The 23,839-nt window shown below is 40.7% G+C and overlaps 1 protein-coding gene across 1 annotated transcript in view; it reads right to left on the bottom strand.

The window, feature by feature from the left end:
• The window catches only part of LOC136871888 (uncharacterized), a 606,370-nt gene that overhangs the window by 36,374 nt on the left and 546,157 nt on the right, over positions 1-23,839 (bottom strand). The window contains exon 5 of the mRNA XM_067145560.2: positions 6,787-7,021. Within this exon, the coding sequence (XP_067001661.2) occupies positions 6,787-7,021 (235 nt within the window). The remainder of the gene's footprint in view (positions 1-6,786; positions 7,022-23,839) is intronic.

The following is a 23,839-nucleotide window of genomic DNA, read 5'->3' as shown; positions in this document are numbered from 1 at the left end:
TGAACTAGAAGATTCTATGAGGATTCCTTTCTCATTCTCAACAAAACTTTCATATGAATAGATGTTCTCTTGTACACAGTTCGGCTTCGTAATTGTATGAAAGTGAATCTATTTGTTCAGTTTTCGAAACTTGCATTTTAACTTATGTAACCCTACACGAACTGCAGCCTTAAGGAGATTGCAATCTCTGTGCACCTCAGTTGAATAAGCACTGCGTTGCTGCCCGCTTGTTGAGTAGCTACGTACTTCTTGCGGAAGCTCAGTCTCACCATACTAAGTTAATAATTGTAATATAACAAGCACTGTTGATTCGAGAGAATCCAAACCATTTGAAGAGTATCTGACCTACAGGTAGCGCAATTTCTCTCAATTGAAATTTTCGTATGTAATTCATGGCCCCAAAAAATAAAGAACGTATATTTATTCGACTGTCGAAACTAAAAGCATTGATGTATTCAGATACTTCTTCCTTTTGGAATAAAAATAAAACGAATATTTCAATGTTTATTCAAATAATATTGCGAACAAACCACATGGACTATATATCACTAAATAGCCAATAGTAGTGTATACGAAATAAAACCTCATTCAATTTTCTGTCTCCAATGATAACTAACATATGGTGCTCGGAAGTTATGGAGAATATAATATACGTAATTTTAACGACTTTTTCTGTGTGATAAATTACAATTAGGAAAATATGTTACATAATCATGACTCTGACGCTCTATATCTATATTAACATTTGCAAAATTTAAAAACCCAAGTTAATTTTGTCAAACTTTTGTCCTACTTGACGCGGTATACACCGTACAAAATAAATTGATTACTTGTTTATAACTACCGCGACCTATTCCCTGTAACTACTGCTATCTTGTGCCTCAGAAATTTGGAACAGTAAAAAAAGTTATGATGATGAATATTGCAAGTAACATTGTGATTATCGAACAATTAATGTAACAGCTCTGTGGGTGGGAGAATAGAATACATCCACGGTATTCGTAAGAGGAGACTGGGAGTGACGACTCTGAGGGGCTGACGACTTGGAAGAGTGGGTTGACAACTTCGGGCACGTAGCTAAGTCGTGCATTGTTTCCATATAGTTGTGCAAGGCACCTCGCTCCCATCATTCTTATAAAACATCCTTTGGTCAACTCTTGTTCTCATCCGATCCCGATGGTATCTGGTTTTCTAGGCCTAGAGAGTCTTTTCCTTTAACGACCTTCATGGCTCTCCCCTTTCCTTTCTCGATATCCTCGTTTTTGGAAACGTCGGAATTCTGGTTAGTGTTGAGAGGATGGTTACCAAAGTTTACTTTCTCTTAAAACAATGATTACCACTACCACCTCCTGTATCTCCTGCTTGTCGTAAGAGGCGACTAAAATGGACCCCAGGGGCACATAACTTGGGAGCGTGGGTTGGCGACTACGGGGCTCTTAGCTGAGTCCTGGCATTGCCTCCAATTGTGCCAGGCTCTTCACTTTTATCTATCCGATCCGACCTCCCTTGGTCAACTCTTGTTCTTTCTCGACCCCGATGGTATTAGGTATCGAGGCCTAGGGAGTCTTTCATTTTCACGCCTTTCATGGACCTTGTCTTTCTTTGGCCGATACCTTCATTTTTCGAAATGTTGGATCCCTTCCATTTTTCTCTCTGATTAGTGTTATATAGAGGATGGTTGCCTAGTTTTACTTCCTCTTGAAACAATAATCACCACCACCACCACCACCACCACCACCACCACCACCACCACCACCACCACCACATCTTCTCTTCTTCCTTTCCAGCATCAGTTTGAGTATCACGCTACGTAACCAATCATGTCCACTGTGGTTAATCAGGGGTTCTCGTAATTACTTCTTGTTGGTTGGCCACAAATTTAAGGTTGATTCAAGTTCTGGAAAAGGGTATACCCAGGTTCAGGAAAATAAAGATACGTGGGTTAAATCACAATCTCTGCCATTCTAGAAAGTTTGTTGTTGATTTCCTAGATTTATATCCTCGGTCACTCTATTATAATTACAAGATTACACGCACGAAAAACTACAACCTTGTTGCTGTTCACTTCCTTTCGAACACTAGGCCCTATTATTTAAAAAGCATACTTCTTTGCAATCCATAGTCACACATTATCCGACTGCCCTCGCATTAAGTACACGGGACATGACCTCGCTGCCCCAAACTACTTACACGAAACAATAGCCATATCGTCTTATAAGATGCTTTTCACAGGCTAAAACTGCGTCTGGACATCTTTTCCTCATCTCCAATCTGATGATATTAGCGTTCTTGGGATCGGGGATTTTATCTGTATCTGGTTAATTCCTATGGCTCGTGGAATGGATAACTGTGTTCGTTTTAATGGACATCTCTTCATTAACACACTTCACTATCAACCGCCAATGTGAGACGAAATCCCTTCACATAGAGTTGGCATCAGGAAGGGAATCCTGCCGGGCTGAGTGGTTCAGACGGTTGAGGTGCTGGCCTTCTGACTACAACTTGGCAGGTTCGATCCTGGCTCAGTCCGGTGGTATTTTAAGGTGCTCAAATACGTCAGCCTCGTGTCGGTAGATTTACTGGCATGTAAAAGAACTCCTGCGGGACTAAATTCCGGCACCTCGGCGTCTCCGAAAACTGTAAAAGTAGTTAGTGGTACGTAAAGCAAATAGCATTATTTTAGGAAGGGAATCCAGCCGTAAAACTGGGCCAAATTCACATGCATTGTCACATCAGGTAGGTGGAAAAAGTTCAGGAAAAATCATTCAAATACAAGCTTTCCATCGAGAAAGTGAGGCTCAGAAGGTGAGATCACCTCCAGGTAAGAAAAAAAAGTTCCTGTTATATCCGGTTTAAATTACACTTGAAACTTTTTCTGAGCTAGAACCTAAAGCAAGAGTTCTTGAGAGTTTGAGAGTCGAGGCATTTGGTTAAGTTGTACTGGAGTAATTTTGCATTCCATTCATAGCTACTGTATACTTTGTGTTTATATGCGCCCCTGTTAACTCGAGTTAGCAATTCGCCTTACAGTTAGAGCGTGCAGGCAGCATAACTATCCAGGGGAACTAGCTCCAAGAGGCGATCGTTCTTGCAAACTCGTTAAATCGCGATGCTCATAATCCTGTAAACCGTGTGATATAATACAGCTGTAACCTCTATCTTTATCCATTCAAATAATACGTAATTCAATAAAGAGTTTATGTAGCATGAGTGTCTCGCAAGTTGTGCCTGTCGGCTGTCTGGAAGATTGTTTTCACTTGAAATATGGGTTATATTAAGCAGGATAATTGCATAGTTGTACTTTCTCTTGTAACACGAATCACCACCGCCACCATTTTCACAACTTGTGCGCGTGTATTGACGACCACACGGCCCCAGATGAGTATGACATTAGTTCCACTTACTTGTCCCAGACCCCATCTTCCACAACTTCTCCAATATTTATCTTGCCTTGGTCAATTCTTGTTCTCTTTTGTCCACATTGTATTAGACCAAGGAAATCTTTTATTTTCCTACATTTCTAAACCCTTCTCTTTCCTCTCCTGTGGGTGGAAGCGTAGTCTGAAAGGGTCGAGGATATTCTCGTTTGAATACCCAGATCTGCCTTCCTCGACAGACATCACAATTAGGCTTGCAGAGCTTAGTGTGAAAGGGGCCTAACAAACACAGAACTACCCTGAACATAAGGCAGGATCAGAAGTTTCTCGCGTACAGCAGATACAATGAAACTACTGTAGTTAACACTGTGCAGCAATGTCCAGGGATGTCACTCCGTACGTGTCATCTATGATCCTCGGATCAGTAACTTGCTAAGTAAAAGCACTAGCTTGCTTGCCGATACAGATGACCATATTTCATCACGCCGTCAACATCTACATTATATTAAATTGTTTCTGTGATGATATGTGGCAGAAGTAAACGTTCTGGAACTGACTGTCCTATCTTCGTGGCTTGGGGATTCGAGAAATAGAAACAAGCCGCGACCCGATTCAAAAAGGTGAAGCAAGCAGCCATCCTAATGTTGAATTTATGGCAACAAAACTACAGTTACTTTAATTATAAATAAACATTTTAAATAATTATTCTTTTTACATTCTCATCTTCAGTAATGGGTACATTTAAATTATCATTCATTTCACTTCGTGTCTTCAGGGGCCGATAATCTCGATGTTTGGCCTCTGAAATCAAGAATCATCAAATATATCATCATCATCATTATCATCCCAGCAGTATCCCTCTCACGTGGAGTGACCACGATATGAGCTGATTGGTCTTAATATAGAATGGCTACCCGTTGTGCTCCCTTTAAAACAGTAACCACCACCACATTCAATTTATCTGAGCGCGGAGCAGGACTTCTGTTGCATCACCAACAGCACTCAACAGGAATCCCGTTGAAGAAGTTTTTCGCACTTTCCAGACAAGCAAGCAAGTTTAAAATTATAAGTACTTATTAATCTCAAGATAATAAATAACATGGATTTACAGGTTTAAGCGGAATACGAACTACAAAGACAAGTGATTTTCATTTCCAGAATTTAAGATTTATTGATCAGAAATTGAGCACTGGACGTGTTTGTAAGAATCTAGCGATGATGTAAAAATATCATATATTCCCATGAGAAGATACGATATAACAAGTATCCTTCGGCCACATAGATACAATAGATAACACGATTGACGGCTGCGAAATAATTCAGAAAAATCAACAATACTGTTTTGTTAGTATATTTCCACTCTTAACTGTTTATCGTTCTGATCACGCACTACCCAGTAGAAAGCTCTCAACAGATTCCATCCTAACAACATAATCTAGGCTGCTATCGTTGACTTGCCTTTAACGGTAACTCTCTGTTCATACATTTTAGTAAATCATCATGAATAAAATATGAACAATAACGATGAGAGATCACAAACTTGACCACTTTATGTGTATATTAGCACAAGATTTCTCCTAATGGCTATAACCGATTTACACATATTATATATTCCTCGACTTTCTTTAACAAGACATTCTGTGTTCTTGCTGGTGATGAAGATGGTGAATAGAGATATTAACACAGTCTATCAACATGTCTTTTGCGTTAATTTGTTTGAGAAGGCACGCTTCACAACTGGTTGGCTGTGTGGCGCACCTAGTAAGACACTCATCCCCTTTACCTAAAATTACAAGTCCGAATTGTGGCTAGTTGGTTGCTTTAAACACAAGAAACCTGTACCAATCGATTTAAAGCGCTTTAAAGAAAGTGCTTTCTTTCTGGCTCCTCGTTTGAATGGTCAGCGTAGTGGCCTTCTGTTCAGAGGGCTCCGGGATCTATTCCTGATCGGGTCGGGGATTTTAACTTTATCTGGTTAATTCCTCTGGCTCGGGGGATAGGTGTTTATGTTCGTCTTTATACGCATCTTTATTTACATAAAATACATAACATTGCAAACTACCACAGAAATACGCAGTAGCGAATACAACCCCCCACATAGGATTAGCGTCAGGGAGTGCACCCGGCCGCAAAAATAAAAATGGCCTAAGTATATGCAAAGTCCCGACCGACGGTAACTACAAAAAGGCCAGAAAGGAGGTGGAGAAAGAAACTGCTTTCAGTATAATACACTGACCTCACGACGTCTCTCAGGTCAATCACCCAATTCATGGAACGTGAAACAGTTGTAATAATAATAATAATAATAATAATAATAATAATAATAATAATAATAATAATAATAATAATAATAATAATAATAATAATAATAATAATAATAATAATAATAATAATAATAATAATAATAATAACCACAACACCACAGAGGTTTTAAAATTATTATTATTATTATTATTATTATTATTATTATTATTGGTGCCGGTCCCGCGGTGTAGAGGTAGCGTGTCTATCTCTTAACCGGAGGCCTCGGGTTCTATTCTCGGCCAGGTCGGGATTTTTTACCTGGTTCTGAGGGCTGGTTCGAGGTTCACTTATCCTACGTGATTACAATTGAGGAGCTATCTGACGGTGATTCGGTGGCCCCGCTCTAGAGAACCAAGAATAACGACCGTAAAGATTCGTCATGCTGACCACATGACACCTCGTAATCTGCAGGCCCTCGGGCTGAGCAGCGGTCGCTTGGTAGACCAAGGGCCTTCGGGGTTGTTGCGCCATGGAGTTTGGTTATTATTATTATTATTATTATTATTATTATTATTATTATTATTATTATTATTATTTCATGATGGTGAAGTGAGTGCATAATGCGAAATTTCTTGTCACGTCCTTTATTGACGCAGAAGTGTAACTAAAAATATACCATTTTTGAGGACGACAAAGAACGCCTACTTCCCAAAACCTTCCTAAGGGAGAAACATTACCAATGCTTTGTACGTATTATGTCAAACATAAATACACCGGACGAACTGGCCGTGCGTTTAAGGGCGCGCAGCTTTGAGCTTGCATCTGGGAGATAGTGGGTTCGAATCCCATTGTCGGCAGCTCTGAAGATGCTTTTCCGTGGTTTCCCATTTTCACACCAGGCAAATGCTGGGGCTGTACCTTAATTAAGGCCACGGCCGCTTCCTTCCCACTCTTAGGCCTTTCCTCTCCCATCGTCGCCATAAGACCTATCTGTGTCGCTGCGACGTAAAGCAAATTGTAAAAAACAAAAACACAAAAATACAATCATGAGTGAAATCAGAAAGAAAAAAAATCAACATTTGTGCTGAAGAGAAGAGAGTTTTTGTACAATTTTCGAAACTTCCCATCTGGGGTTTTGGGATTGGCGCTTGTGAATATCACCTACCTTCTGAGTACTCTCCAAGCGGGGCACATTGACTGTAGCTCCACGGTACGGGATGCGGACAGATCCCCACTGTTTGGTCCGGTAGACGGAGGGGACTCCAGATGGCTGTACTTCTAGTGCGTTGTTAATTTGGTGATTGTGGTTGTTGTTGTTTTTGTTGTTATGTTTACGGTTGCGGGGCTTTCCCTGGTGACCAGTTTTATCATGATGCGGTGTGCGGTGCCGCCAGCCGGACCTGAAACAATGGAAGAACCTCATTTTTAATGTCGGACCTGCTGCGTAATAATAATAATAATAATAATAATAATAATAATAATAATAATAATAATAATAATAATAATAATAATAATAATAGCATAATAATAATGGCGGGTGAGATTACAGGAAACCAACTACAGTCCATTGAGAATAGGAACCAAATCTAAGGGGATCGCAACAGACTGCTTAGCATTTGCCGATGATATTGCTGTTCTTTCAAACGACATAGAAACCGCTAGAGCTCAAGTTGAAATTTTAAAGGAAATTGTCGAACAAACTGGTTTGCAGATATCGTTTGTGAAAACAGAAGTAATGACTAACATCAAAGAGGCTCCACCAAAACTCCATACAAAATACGGGGACATCACCCGAGTAGACAAATTCAAATACCTGGGTGAGATCATCATGAAAAATGGAAAGAAGCACTTCAGGAGCGAGTACGCAAACTGGAAATAGCCTACCAAACATCCCGCACAATCTACAACAAAAAGTGCCTTTCCCAAAACACCAAGATACGTCACTATGAAACAGTTCTGAAGCCAGTAGTTCTATATGCAGCCGAAACCCTGTCTCTAAATGCCAACAAAGGACTCCTTGAAGAACTGGAGAAAAGAGAACGCAAAATTGTGAGAGGAATCTTGGGATCAAAGTACAGAAATGGAGTCCATCAAAAGAGATCCAACAAGGAAGTCTACAGCAAAATAGAGAAAATTACCGACACAATCAGAAAAAGACGGGCACGATTTTACGGTCATCTGAAAATAATGGACGGAAGAAAGTTAACTAAAGAAATATTTCACTTTTTGATCAATTCCTTGGTTTAGAAATACCAAAGAAGACCTTCAAATGCTACATATCTCAGCTGAAGACGCCCTTAACAGAGATCTCTTCCGCAAGAAAATATTGACGAACGGGCTAAACCGAGACGAGCAACCGAAGAGAAGACACGGTGCCCCTTGGACAGAGGAGCGTAAGCAGGTCCACTCACAAAGAATGAGGGAAATTTGGGCTCTAAAGAAGGCCAAGTTCAGTGTCAAATGCAACAAGACTTAACGTGGTCCTTGATGGCCCCAGCGAATTTTATATATATATATAATAATAGCATGCTGCTCCTTCGCACAGTCGACTGATCATGTTATGCTAAACTCCACTTCTTTAATTATTATTAGTATTATTAATATTATTATAATAATAACAATAGAACGGCCTCTCTCTGGTAATAGGCATCCTTTAACGCCTGTAAACAATGAAGTCTCCGTGTTCAGCTTAGTTGAGGATTACTTCTGTTTTGGGTTTGGCACATAGTGGCTTGAGTCATTTATTTCTAAGTTCTCACCATTTCCTGTTTATTTCTAAACAAACCAATCAGCACTCAGCTCGTCCCTATAAATACTGTAAGTTTGACCCTTAGGCTCTTATTACACAGGGCAGCCATGGCTTTATTAATTGTCTAGTAGAGATGAGTGATGAGTATATGCTTCTCCTTGCACTATTGATGGAGAAGAGGAGGAGAAGGAAAAGAAAGATGTATGTGCACCCTATTCTATCTTCAAGACAATTTAAAGGGTTGTACTATACTCTTTTTGATGAGCTTTGTGCAGACGACAACAAGTTCTTCAACTACTTGCGAATGTCGAAATCGACTTTTTATGAATTATTAGGATTAATACAGCTTGATAGGGTAATTCCGGGAGAGTTGCCGCACTTTTTATGTCTTTTGTTATATCTCGGTATATTTACTTTAATAATTGTTGCAAATTCATCGAGCATAATTTGAAAACATGTTCATTTGATCAGGGATGAACAAAATATTGGCAATTGAAAGTAAATGGGAGAAAGGAGTGAACAAAGGAATTGTTGCATCTGCGGCGTCTCTCCCTGGATCCCGGTATAGATGCCGATTTTGCTCAGGAGAGATGCCGCAAGTAAAATAATTAATGACAAAATCAAATTTAAGCCAATTTCTTCAACTTTAATATAACCGAACACTAGAACGTACTACAAGACAATTATATCCACATAATATAATCATTCAATGGAAAAAAATCTATCTGATAATTTACAACATTAAAATCATATTTTAATTTCGATTTACTATAAATGTGCATGTGCAATGGATTCTTCACTGTGTTATATAAAACCCCACGGCACTTAACACCCTTGAAATGGCTCTGGCCTGCACAGCGACCGCTGCTCAGCCCGAAGGCCAACTATCAGGGAGAGACGCCGCACCCTCCTGTTTTCATACCTCAAGGCTATCATGGCCCAAAATTAGCTTACTCTCAACTACAGTTATGTTTCTGACGTCTACTGTACTAAAAACGTCTGATTTAAGCATTTGAAGCCAACTTAATATACAATAAATTAACACACGCAAAAACTTTTCAGGAGGAAACATGTACTCGCCTCATGATATCGGCTATAATTGGCGTAATATAGAGCAAATTTCGTCACACTCGCAGACAGTAGTTCTTCCTTAGAAACTGAAAAACCACACATATTGCCATCTAGCTGTAACGATGGGAACCTTTAGCTACAGTGTATGCGGCATCTCTACCGGGGCGGCATCTGTCCCGGATTTACCTTATAGCAGGAACCGATACTCAAATGAAAAGATGTATCACACCAGAAGAGAAACTTGTAGTAACTTTAAGGTAAGTAGCAAATAAGTTTCAATTTAAAATTAATATTTTTCATAGTTTACTTCCTTTATTAAATTTTTAAATGCATAATTACTATCCAGATTTGTGATTTTGTGCCGAGTGTTTAACAGTGTTTCACCAGGTGTGCTATGGCTCATAGTACACCCCTCCCAGCGACGCTGCTGGCCAGAATGGGAATTGGAATCTTCGCCGTGGCTATGAAACCACGAAGAGACAATCTTTCTCGCTGAAATCTCTTGTTTCCGCCCGGTAAAAAATATTTCCTCCTCATGAAGGTTTAAACAAAAACACGGGACAAACTAAAAAATCTGGATAATAATTCAGGACCGTAAAAGTTGATTTTTGCATAACTTAAGTAAGTTTATATCATTACTATTTAACCCACTGATATTATAGTAACGTAATATTCCAATGAATTTAAGGAAATTAAAAAATGAATGCCTGTCATTAACAGATTGTATCAACTCCCATCACATTGAGGTACACTGTCATAAAATACACGGTTACCATTTTACATCACTCAGACTGCAAAACGTCACTCATTTGAGTCTCATCTGATTCGTCATTGGATATGCCTGAAGTTTCCAAGGACAGTGGAGATTGTAAGGTCACACTTGTAGCTTGGCCTTGCTGTAATCTGGTCTGAAGACGAATTTGTGGCTCTTGAATTACGACCTCAGGATTTTCTTTGTTGCGTAGGGTACCGTTGGATGGAATGTTGTAGCACAGGATGTTGCTGAATACGATATTGTGGCATTGAAGGTTGTATAGGATACTGTTGCGTGTGGTGGTGTTGTTGGATAGCATACTGTTGCATGTGGTGGTGGTGTTGCATAGGCTGCTGTAGGATACGTTGTTGATTTATTGCTTGTCCTGGCGTAGGGTTGTAGAGATGTCCAGCGTACCCAGATTCCTGCCATCCTTGTTGTACACCAGTTTGGGCTGCAGCGACGAGGGAAATCATATCGGCCCGGAGTTTTAATTTCCTTTCCGCGGGTACTTTGAGAATTTCGCTTAGCAAAGAGAGCAAAAAAATACTATCCTCATCAGTTTCATCACTGATACTCGAATTCTCTCTCAATGCAATTCTTTTCTTTAGAACTTGAATGAGCTCATCCTCATTGCTGATTCTCTTGCTAGTTTTAGCTGAAGTGGTATTAATGCTGGGTGTATATGACGGAGCAGAAGTTTCGCTTTCTTCTTGGTCAATAATGTTCACTTCGTCCAGGCTCGTACTAGTTTTCTTAACTGTTGTTTCAAGAAAACGCAGCTGATCAAAATACATATATTGTGTCTTCCTCTTGGTAGCTGAACCACTCTTGACACCTTTTATCCGAAGAATTTCTCTTGTATAACATGTACGGATCGATTTCCATTTCCTTTGAATGAGTGTCAACTGAAAATAAAGAAAATGATGTTGTTAGAATAAGCGCGAGCGAGTGAAAATGTCGGCGAGTTACTTATGGTACATACTCTTTTTTCTAGGTATTTGGGTACAGGAACTTCGATGTAAGATCTTCACTACCAGTATAGAATTAGTCAACCAGCTATCTCAGTATTTGTAAGACAGGTTTTTGCAATGCCATCTGGAAAAACGTGAGACCACTTTGCTTTCCAGAATTCACTACAGAATTTTGGCTTAAAACAGCTGCTGAGTTTTATGAGAAAACCAATTTCCCACATTGTATAGGAGCTATCGACGGGAAACAAGTTCGAGTAATGAAGCCAGTAGACAGCGGTTCTTTGTACTATGATTACAAAAACTATTTTTCCATATTGCTACTCGCTATGCGTGATGCGAACTACAAATTTATTTGTGTGGACGTGGGTGCTTATGGTAAATCATCTGATTCGACAGTATTTAAGGACAGTGTCTTTAAAAGGAAACTTGATGAGGGCTCGTTAAGTATTCCTGAAGCTCAATCATCTTTTCAGGGATTCGACGTTCCTATGCCTTTTGTGATTGTTGGTGATGAAGCTTTCGGGTTGAAACTGAAATACTTAGACCTTATTCAGGCAAGTGTTTGAGTGTTAAACAAAGAGTATACAACTACAGACTGAGCAGAGCACGTAGGAATATAGAGTGTTCTCTTGGGATACTCGCTAATAAATGGAGAATTTTTCATCGCCCTTTGAATGTTGACCTATCATTGTGCGAGTCCATAATTCGAGTTTGTTGTGTTTTACATAATTTCGTAAGGGAACGAGATGGTTTCAGAAATGAAGACATCTTCTCAGTCGATGGTTTATATGACTGGAGTGAGAAGTATCAACGCCCAACGAATGAAGCAAAACAGCTCAGGGATAAGTTTTGTGATTACTTTGTCAGTGAAGCAGGAGCTTTACCTTGGCAAATGGACAGAATCTAAACAGACAGTAGATGTGCACAACCACTACAAAAATGTAAATATTTCCAATAAATAAAGTTTAGATTATCAGTCAGCTCGTTGTTGTTCTTTTATGTTTGCCTATAATTGCAACTATTAAAGCCCACTAATTTGTTACGGTATCTCACAATTATAGTAGGCCTGAGCAATGCTTTTTGATATCCTTATTTTTTAATATACATAATGTAATAAGTAAAAAATGCAACTTATTTGCAAGGGATACTTACGGAGGTTATTCTTCTCAAGTAAAGGCCGTTCTTCGAAGTCTGGTATGAATATACACATAACTTCGTTCCAAGCATTTAATTTTACATGCTTATTGCTATATTCTTCAATACTACTGTTCCAAATCTGAGGGCGTCTTTCTATTTCACAGATGAAATCTTCAGTGTTCACTTTTGAGTCTATGAACGTTTGACACTCTTTCAAAAGTTGTTCCTGTTTCTTCTTTTCTCCTTTCTCTACACTTCCAGTAGCACTTATATTATCCATAGCGCACTTCCATTTGCCGTCAAGAAAACAGTGCACAGTAGCACGTGGCTATACGTAACTACTACTGTAAACTGTGGCTGCTGGTCTCTGGCTGCCTTGTGTAATACGACCCATATATTTCAACGCCCGGCTATCACCAGTGGTCGCCAGATTGGTTGCCGGGTAGAGAAGCCTCAAGGTCAAGAAAGTGTGGTCGCGCGACTGGCTGCCCTCGTGTAATAACATCCATAACAGTCCATGCCCGATGAGTGGCTGCGCGACCTGGCTGCCCTGTGTAATAAGAGCCTTACGTATGAATCTGGATCTGGGACTGTGCGACGTGAAGTGATGTTCTGACAAGGAGACGACGAACGAGGCTCGGGCAGCGATAAGGTAGGCAGCAATTTAACCTAAAATATGAACTTATCTGCGTGCTGCGATTACCTTTAATTTTAATGTAGAATTCTTAGTTTGTGTTATGCAGGTTTCTAGACTGCTTGTGGACGGAGTGTAAACCTCCTAGTGGGTACTTTGTAATTTAGGGACGTATGACTGTGTACTCTGGAGATGGCCGTGCGGTTTGGGATGCGCAGCTGTGAGCTTGCATTCGGGAGATAGTGGGTTTGAACCCCACTGTAGGCAGCCCTGAAAAGGGTTTTCCGCGGCTTCTCATTTTCAAACCAGGCAAATGCTGGGACTGTAACTTAATTAAGGCCAAGGCCACTTCCCACTCCTAGCCTTTCCCTATCCCACCGTCGCCATAATACCTGTCTCTGTCGGTGGGACGTAGAACAACTTGTAAAGCAGAACACTAATAATCATCACCAGTTTTCAGACTTCTTATACCAAACGAAAAATTAAGAACAATACTAACGCAAAACCGGCCCCAAGATAAATATTAGGAATTCCCAGGCAAATTAGTATAGGGATTTTTATCAATACTCTGTTAAATATAATATGTTCATTATGCTGGACTTGCAAAGCGCTGTGGTATATTATATGCGGAGGGCTATATTTGGAAGACAGGTAGATCAGAATCCCATCGCCCATTGATAGATCGAGCAGGTTGCCTGCGCAGTTCGAGTCATGTAGCTGTGTATTTTCAGTCGGGAGATAGTGGGTTCGAACCCCGCTACCGATAGCTCTGAACCATTGTTTCCCATTTTTACGTCTGGGGCTGTATCTTAATTAAGGCTGCGATCCCTTTCTTCCCAATTATAGCCCTTTCCCATCGTTGCGTCCATGTGTCAGTGGCACGTCAAATCACAAGTAGAAAGGGAAGTCTACTAATAGACTTCGTGGGTTACCATTTATACTCCTGGAAAGTGCTGGGATGGCTTTTCTCGCCTGACACCTTGTCCAATTTATCCTACTATCGGGAATTTAAATCATCAGACCGAACTAAGTGCTCCATAGGGTCCTATCCGACGGCGTGGAAATGTACGGTGAAGGTAAGCCTGTTTACGTACGCTGCAGCCCGAGGTGGTCCATCATCATCAAGTACATGTTCATTGTTCATGTGCATTTACAGCAGCGCTGATAGTTCTCTGAGAAACGTTAGGTAATCCGCACCTGTTAGACGCGTGAGTAATACATAGGGCCCAATTAGACAATTAGACAATTAGACAATAAAATAATGTTCACTGCAAATCACTGGTGTAAATGGGGAACAAGAAAGGTGCCTCCCCGAAGATTGCGACGCACTTAAGAGTCGTGATGCAATCGGGTGCTCCCTGGGCAACAGCGAAATCACCGGCTAATCCTTTTATAACGGAAACATCATCTTGTTCCTTTTCAGGACCAAAGTTAACCGCCATCTCAATGTATACAGAAGGTATATCACAACCAAAAGATGAACTGCTACAAGATCTGTGCAGGAAAACCAAGTGCGATGTACTGAGATTACAGGAGACTCATAGGAGCTATGAAATGCGTAGACCGAGGATAAATGGAATGCGACTGGCTATCGAAAGACCCTATCACAAGAATCGAAGTGTTATATTTGTCCAATCAGATTTACAGGTTATATCAACAGCCTTCACTGATGAAAATTATTTGAACTTCTAACTCTGAAAATCAAAGGCTGTACGATCACATCCATATACAAGCCACCCGATACTGAATTCAAAGCCAAGGCACCTGCTTTTATAATCAATACACACGCAAATAGTAGGCTAATTGGCGACTTTAACTGTCATGGCACCACGTGGGGATATGAACACGAGAATGAGCATGGAACGGCATTGCATGAATGGTCAGAAGGCAATCCTCTGAGCCTTATCCATGATCCTAATCAACCTGCATCATTTAACAGCGGCAGATGGAAACGTGGCTACAACCTAGATCTGATATTCAGCAATGAAAAATCTCTCATCTGTACACAAAAACAGTCTATAATCCTGTTCCAAATACGCAACACAGACCTATCATGTGCGAAATATAGGCAGCAGTTAGGTCACAGAGAGTTTCGTTTGGAAGGAGGTTCAATTTTAGGAAAGCCGACTGATCAAAGTTTACAGACATGCTGGATGCTGTAGTTTACACCATAGAAGATATGCTCCAGAAGCGCCATACCTCGTGGTTGTCGTACGTCATATATCCCTGGTCTTATTTCAGAGCTTGCTGCTCAGTTTACAAAGAATAAGACGTTATTTGAAGAAGATCCACTTGGCGAGGCGACATTGGTGACTGGGAAGGAACTTGTTACATCGGTGATAGCATCAAAAAGGGATTACTGGATAAAAACTGGAGAAGAACTTGATCTAACTATAAACATCCATTGCACATTACAACGTCACTGTAGACCAGATAGCTCATGAGCTGCTCATGAATGGGAAATTGAGTCACAAATTCAAAGTACCTAAAATTTATCATGAGTGCCAGGAGAAGAAGAGTGAACTTACTATCCCATTCAAGTTAACAGAACTAAACAAGACTATGAGAGCAAAACTGGGAATGCAGCTGGTTTAGACGTCATCCGAATGGAGCAAATTAAGAATTTTGGTCAATCAACAAGAGAATGGATCTTGCAGGTTTTCAATATATGCATGAGCAAGTGCTAAATACCGAAGATCTGGCGAAAGAGCAGGGAGATTGCTATCCGGAACATGGCAAGGAAGCAAAACATCCGAAGGACTACAGGTCCATTAGTCTCCTTAGCCACCTCTTTAAACTGTTTGAGCGGATGATTCTGAATATAATAATAGCTGTAATTTACTCTCTATTCACAACCGAGCAAGCGGATGGATGTGAAACTCACCAGGTGACAGGGATTGTTTTATGGATCTAACAACAGCGTATGACACTGTCAATAACCCATTACTTCACGTCAAATTGTTCAATCTAATCAAGGACTTCCATTTAACTAGACTTATCAGCACCCTCCTTCAAAACCGCAGTTTTTTGGTTGACTTCCAAGGTCAGCACAGTAGTTTGAGAGCACAGAAAAATGGCCTTCCTCAGGGGAGCCTCTTGGCTCCAGTCTCTTCAATATCTACAGTAGCGAACAGCCGTTGACCCCAAACACAAGAAACTTCTTAAATGCAGATGATCTAGCCCTTAGTGCACAAGGCTAAAGCGTTGAACCCGTGGAGAGATCTCTGACGTATGCCCTTAGAAATTTGTTAAGGCACCACAATGAGAAATAACTCAGACCCAATCCTTTTAAGTATTGTTATTCTATTGATATCAAATTATTTTATTATGAAGATTTTTGTTGTTATGACTATTATAACTATTATTTTTATTATTATTGGTACTTCATTATCACAATTTAAATTTATTACTAATATTACTATATTACTAATATTATTATTATTATTATTATGGAAATACGTTTTAATTTAATTCTGAATTTACTAAGTTAGTAGGCTTTTTATAATGTTTTCTTATATTTATTGTTAGCAAAAGTATTATTGGAAACATCTTTAATACCAGTTTCATATAACGGGTCATCACCATTATTATTTTTATCTTCGCTTGACATCCAGGAATCAGTATAGTGTAGTTTATTCATTTCATTTTATTGTGTATTTTATGCTGCCACCGGTTGTAAGCCACTTGCAGCAGAAATACTTATTTACTTACTTACAAGTATGTGCTTTCCATTTAAGGAATAGGGAAGCTCATAATGAGTTACGTCTGGAATTATCAGTTATCCAGCTGCAGCACTATCACACTCCAAAATACTTGGGAGTGACTCTTGATAGAATCATAGAGCGGCTCTCATCCTTAAACAATCCGAACTTAAGCAATGGCACTGTGTTTTTCTGCAGCTGAATATGCTTTCCCAGTCTGGTACAGTTCATCTCATGCCCGACAGGTAGATACTAGTGATGGGATAATCGAATACTTTTAATAATCGAATAACCTCCATACGATTATTTAAATAATCGAAAAAGTAATTGAATATCATGTAATCAAATGCGTTTCAAATATCTTTCACTTGTATCACATAGAATATTCGGATGAGTTACGAATCAATTTTTCGGTTTGTGTTGTATGGATAATCGATCGAAATAAGCTAGTAGATGAACTCTTATGAAAAATAGAAATACGCCTTTTTCCAAACGTATCTCCAAATGTTGAAACTAAAAGAGTGAATTAACTGACTTAATAACATAACTTTTCATTCGATTATTTCGAAAGCATTCACTATTCAATTGGCTTTCATTCATTTGAATGCAGTTCCGAATGAATAATCGAAAAATAATCGAATGAAAAAAGTTCATTATTCGATTCTAATGGAGTTTCGGATGGATAATAAAAATAATCGAAACATAATCGAATGGAGAAAAATATATTCACTATTCGATTGCCTCATTCATTCGAATGGAGTTTCGAATGAATAATCGAAAAACTAATCGAATGGAAAAGTATTCACTATTCGATCACCTCATTCATTCGAATGGAGTTTCGAATGAATAATCGAAAAAATAATCGAATAAAAAAGTATTCACTATTCGATTGCCTCATTCATTCGAATTGAGTTTCGAATGAATAATCGAAAAAATAATCGAATGAAAGAGTATTCACTATTCGATTGCCTCATTCATTCGAATGAATAATCGAAAAATAGTCGAATGGGAAATATAATCGAATAATCGAATAAAATGAAATAAGCGATTATTTTGTATTCGATTATCCCATCACTAGTAGATATGGCTCTGAATGAAACATACAGGTTGATTACAGGTTGCTTAAAGCCTACTCCGACAGATAAGCTCTGGAGAGGGTTAAAGTGGAACAGACCAGCAGCGCCCACCCGATGCATGAACAAAGTCCTCCTTAGCAACGGCTGAGATCCCGGAAGAGCTTCCTGAGGACATCTAAGGTGCTTACCGTCTCACCAGAGAAGACTAGGTTAGAGCTGTGGAAGAAGACGACTCTTCACCTCTGCGGATGGATGACAGCAGCTGAGCAGTTACCAGCTGGACATAATGAAAGCTAGCTCGTGTGAAAGTTCCTGAACAGGCTACGATCAAAAGTGGGAAGATCCAGGGTTAACTTGAAGAAATTGGGGTTCAGGGGACAAGTGGCACAAGATATGAATATAGGCAAGAACAAACTACGAGCCACATGCTTCTATTCCCTCTGTGTCCAACATCTTGCACAGAGGATAAACTACAAGTGCATTGGACATTGCAAAATACTGGGTATGTGTACCCTGTAGTATGTTCTTACATGTTATGTTTTGTATACTTCAAACTGACTTTTACATTAACTGCAAATTTATGTATTTTCGATTCGAGTAGAGTAATAACCTGTGAAAATGTGCCAGGATATTTATGTATGAGTGTATTTCAACTGTATGGTGTATGCAGGTGAAATAGACATGGAAGATGAGCTCTATCAAAGTATTTTTGCTGCAGCGAAATCCACACGAGTGGACGTGTAAGTGTCTGCACGTGTTCGGGTATCATGTGTTCGTTACTGCGAAGCATGTGTGCGAGAAAATGGGGGACATATTGAACACCTACTCTAGTACAAATAGTTAGGAAGACCTCAGTGTCCATTCGAAAATGTTTCCACCAATTTCATAATCGTGTGTCGTGAAGTCTGGCAAAGATCAACGTCCACAGTATGTATCTTGATGTTTACAAATCCCCACTGTGTGTCAAACACAGACAGCAATGCCATGATTGTTTGACAGCCACCCAGTGTGAATTTCATTGAATCTGTAAGTGTCGGTAAATCTACCAGAAAAAAATAATTTAACTGTTTGTAAAGTTAAATGAAAATTTAAACGATCAGTCGAGAATTATTTTACTGTTTTTTTTTTAAATTGTCACACAGTGATGTCATTGTGACTTTCCAACTATAATATCCACTTGCTAAGAATGAGAAATAGGCGGAAAATAAACTACGTCTTTATTAAACTGTATCATATATCTGTGTGAAAAAGTTTAATAAAGAGGTAGGATAATATTTTTCTTGTTAATGTTCGTAAATTAGCAGCAATAGCCTACATATTAGTAAAGAAAACCTTTTTCCTTTCAGTCCACTTGTGGTCGCTTTTGTGGTATATTTCATCAGATAACGGTAGTGTAATGTATGTCTGTAACAACTGTCTGGAGTGAAGTGGAGTGTAAATTAGGCAGAAGAATGCAAACCAAATGAAACATTGTGACCTACGTTTGCCAAAACAACCGTTGCCCTGCCAAATGGCCTGCAGTTATCGTACACTGGGGTCACGTTGTCAGCACATTTCCTTAGCTACACTCTTTGGCTTTCCAGCCTCTCACTTGAAACAGCTCCTCAATCGACCTAAAGAGGTTGAGTGAGCTCCTTTCCAAACCCCCGTTCAGGATTAAAATCTTTGGACGATGCGGAGATCGATTCGAGGGCCTTCGGGTAGAAGAAAAAGACGTTCCTCCATAAAGCGAATCAATGTATCTAAAGACTTTGAGGAACAGTAAAACTGCAGACTGCAGTTGACAGCGCCAGGATTCAAAACTCGGACGTCCGCCAAAAATTCAGTTACCCAAGTAGATGACGGGGAAGGAGCGAAAGAGATGTATACGAACAGTTTTCTTAATCTATATATATAATGTTGTAACCAAGGTTGAAGTTTACAGAACACAACTTTATTTGCTTCACTTCATGATATTTACACAAATAACTGAAATTTATTTTGAAGCAAAAAGGAATATTGAATCTTGAGAAAAGTCTGTCTTTATACAATATGTACAGGTTTGCAGTCTTTATATACACTTCTATCTCGAAAAGATAGTCTTTGTGAATTGACACGTTGATAGTCGAGAACTATCTGGCACACTAACATAAATGTTCATGAGAGTCCTTGTTTGTTGAAGTGCCTGAATTCCTAAAAAGCAAGTTCAATTGATTGAAGAAATTCCACCTAGCGAAACTAAGGGAGCTTGCATAAATTAGGGAATGAAAATGGCTTGTAAAAGAATTACGGGACATAGGCAGCGGAAACAGGTAAGGGAGCGGTGACCAGAGGTGAGACCTCGTACTGCCAGAAATTCAGTCCACCTGGTCGAAGCACATTTTCAAGAGGAGTAGCCTCCGTGCTCGACGTAGGGTGTATTCTGGAGCTGGACACCGGGGCAAGTGGGCAAGTGAGCAGGCCGGGAGCTCCTATTTATAGTACACTCGATGGTCAGGCACGCGCACTGAGGGCTGCGCGTCGAAGCTAGCAGAATGATACACAGGCGCGCGTGCAGCTGGCTGGCGGAGCGAGAAGGGAGCGCCGGACATACAACACCCTCCCCTCCTAAATACGCCGGTACGGCGTGAAACGGCGGCGGCGCTGGCGGCGACTGCGATGCTGGGGCGGAGCTGCTGATGTCTCTGTTGTATTGTCCGGAGCTGGAACTGGGCGGAGTGGCGCTGTCTCGTCCTGAAAGGAACCCATTGTTATTAAATGATCTAAAGCGCGTTCAGCAATAGATTTATCTGGTTTAGCAATAGCATCAATAGCTGGACAGGGGCGGTAGCGCAGACGTATCTGATCTTGATGGCGGCAGATACGTTTCTCCGTAGTCTGTATCTCGTAGAGACGATGACCCAAAGATCTGCAGATGACTCCAGGTATCCAGAGTGGGTTGGATTTGAATGTCCTGGTGTAGACCTTGTCGTTGAGGGAGAACTTCGTTGGTGAGGTCTTATGCTGGGTCGGAAGAGGCTGTAACAGAGAAAGTAAAGTTCTGTGAGGTCGTCCATGGAGCTTCTGTGCAGGAGTGATATTATCAGCGCCGGGGAGAGTTCTGTAGTTGTTTAAGAGTTGGAGCAAGGCTTGGTCTTTAGTTAAGCCTGAAGAGACAGCTTTCTTCATACTTCTTTTAAATGTTTGTACGAAGCGTTCAGCTTCACCATTAGATTGAGGGTGAAAAGGGGGTGCTAGGATATGACGAATGCCATTATGTATACAAAAGTTGTGAAAAGCAGTAGCTGTAAATTGAGGTCCGTTGTCCGAAATGAGTACTTGCGGTAAACCTTCTGTAGTAAAGATTTTCTGGAGAGCACGAATGGTAGCTTCGGTTGTAGTAGTCGAATGCATATCCACGACATATGGAAAGTTTGACAGTGAATCGATGACTATTAACCACATGGAATTGAGGAAAGGACCTGCGAAATCGATGTGAACTCGTTCCCATGGAGTAGTAGCAGGAGGCCATGAAGCAAGATCAGAAGACGGGGCGTTCTGATTCGTTTGACATTGCTCACAATGACGTATTAGCTTTTCGATGGCGGCATCAATACCGGGCCAGTAGCAGTGTTGACGGGCGAGTTGCTTTGTTCTGGAGATACCCCAATGGCTTTGGTGTAATAATTCGAGAACTTGTTTCTGTAGGCTAAGTGGGATAACCACTCGGAAGATGGTGCCTGCTTCTAGTAGTACAACTCCGGCACGAGTCGTGAGACGATGCTGCATACGATGATAAGGTGCCATGTGGGCAGGAAGTGTGCTCTGAAGAGGCCAACCGTTGCGGATGTAAGTACGTACAGTAGCAAGTATACTGTCCTTATCCGTAGCTTTAGCTATGCAGGTAGCATCAATAGGAAAACTGGATACAGTATCTTCAAGTTCTATGTCCAACTGAAGACATTCAGATTCTTGAGAATCGAAGGCAGTATCAGGACCAACGGGTAAGCGGGAGAGGGCATCAGCATTACAATGCTGGGATGTGGCTCGATATACAATCTGATAGGAATAATCAGAAAGGAACATGGACCATCTTTGAAGCTTTCTGAGAGAATTCTCTGGGATCTTATTACCAGGATGGAATAAGTGTACGAGAGGCTTATGATCGGTAATGATCAGGAAATGGTTGCCATAAAGATATTCATTGAAACGGCGAATACCAAAGATGATGGCTAAAGCTTCTTTCTCTATCTGTGAGTATCGACGTTGATGATCATTAAGTGTTTTCGAAGCGAAGGCGATGGGGCGTTCTTGTCCATGACGATCCTTCTGGGAGAGAACTGCACCGACACCGTAGTCTGAAGCGTCAGTAGCTAGCGTGATGATCTTGTCGGGCTGAAAATGAGTGAGTTGTATAGCTTGAATTAAGGTGTTGTTGATTGTTTTCCATGCCTGTTGGCATTGCGGAGTCCACTGAAACTTAACACCTTTTTTACGTAGAGCGTTTAATGGAGCTGCCACTGTAGCGAAGCGTGGAATGAACTTATTATAATAGTTCGCTTTGCCTATCAAGGACTGAAGCTGCTTGAGGTTCTGATGTGCTGGCATGTTTACTATCGCGGAGACATTCTGTAGACTAGGACGAATTCCATTCTTATCAAGTATATGTCCGAGGTAGTGAACTTGAGGCTGAAAGAAGGTACATTTAGCGAGATTCGCTCGTAGGCCATTGTCTTTCAATGTCTGGAGAAGAAGGCGGAGATTGGTTAGATGTTCCTGATGATCTTTTCCAGTAACAATAATATCATCCAGGTAGTTAGCACAACCGGGAATGGAGGCGGTGAGTTGAGCCAAATAGCGCTGAAAAATAGCCGCTGAGGATGAAACACCAAATGGGAGCCGCTGGAGCTGGAGCAGTCCGAGAGGAGTGTTGAGTGTGAGAAATTTCTTAGATTCTTCGTCTAAAAGTAGCTGGAGATATGCTTCTTTAAGATCAACTCGAGAGAAGAATTGTCCACCAGAGAGACGACGGAATAAGTCTTCTGGACGTGGAATAGGAAAGATATCGGTTTCGAGTTGTGCGTTGACTGTAGATCGAAAATCGCCACAAAGTCGAACATTACCATCAGGTTTCTTGATTACCACGAGTGGAGTAGCCCATTGACTAGAAGTAACTGGTACTACAATTCCAGTTTGTATCCATCTTTCTAATTCTTTCGTGACCTGGTCTTGAAGTGCTAGGGGTACTGGACGTGCTTTGAGGAAGCGAGGCTTAGCTCCGGATTTCAGCTGTATGTGAGCTGTATAGTCTTTTGCTGTTCCGAGCTGAGAGTCGAAGACTTCAGGAAACTGCGCTAGGAGAGCGGTAACGTCAGAAGTAGGATGCAATGTAGATACGACGTTAATGTTGTCATGTATCTGGAAACCAAATAAGTTAAATAGATCCATGCCCATAATGTTTGATGCAGTGTAGTTGTTAACTACGAGAAGAGGAATGGCCTTCTGAATTCCTTTATAACTAGCCTGAAGCTTAATTTGACCTTTGATGTCAATTTTCTTCTTGTTAAATGTCACGAGCTGGATGTCAGCTGGAGAGCATGAAGGTGAACCTAAGTCGTGGTAGGTAGTCAGGTTAATAATAGAGACAGGTGATCCAGTGTCTAATTGAAATCGACAGATCGATCAGAGAATGAGAGAGGAATGATGATTTTGTGAGAATCCTTTGTGGGAAGAATAAGATTGATCTGATCAACTTCCATGTCTTGGCGGGGCTGTATATGCTTCCGGCGCGCTGCAGTAGTCTTAGCAGGGCGGGGCGAACTTTGACAGACAGTCTGAATGTGTCCAAGTTTATGACATCGTTGACAAGTAGCTTTGAAAAAACGACAGTCACGACGTTCATGATGCTTGAAACAACCTCGGCAGGAAGGCAGGAGTTTCGAGGCGTTTTTAGAAGTGGGCTTCCGTGTAGCATTACGTGAGGGAACCTGGCGAGACTGCTTGGTGGAGAGCGCCTTATCCGTACGGTTCACTGTAGCAGAGGACTTGCGGGCCTGAGGCGAGACTTGTGCAACTTCGTGTGGAGAAGCTATGGCTGCGGCAGTCTTGGTAGTAAGCTCATAAACCGTAGCAATACGCTGGACGTCTTCTAAAGAAGGGTTACT

Source organism: Anabrus simplex, chromosome 4, assembly GCF_040414725.1.
Source record: "Anabrus simplex isolate iqAnaSimp1 chromosome 4, ASM4041472v1, whole genome shotgun sequence".
NCBI classification, from domain to species: domain Eukaryota; kingdom Metazoa; phylum Arthropoda; class Insecta; order Orthoptera; family Tettigoniidae; genus Anabrus; species Anabrus simplex.
This window is presented reverse-complemented; position numbering and strand designations above follow the sequence as displayed.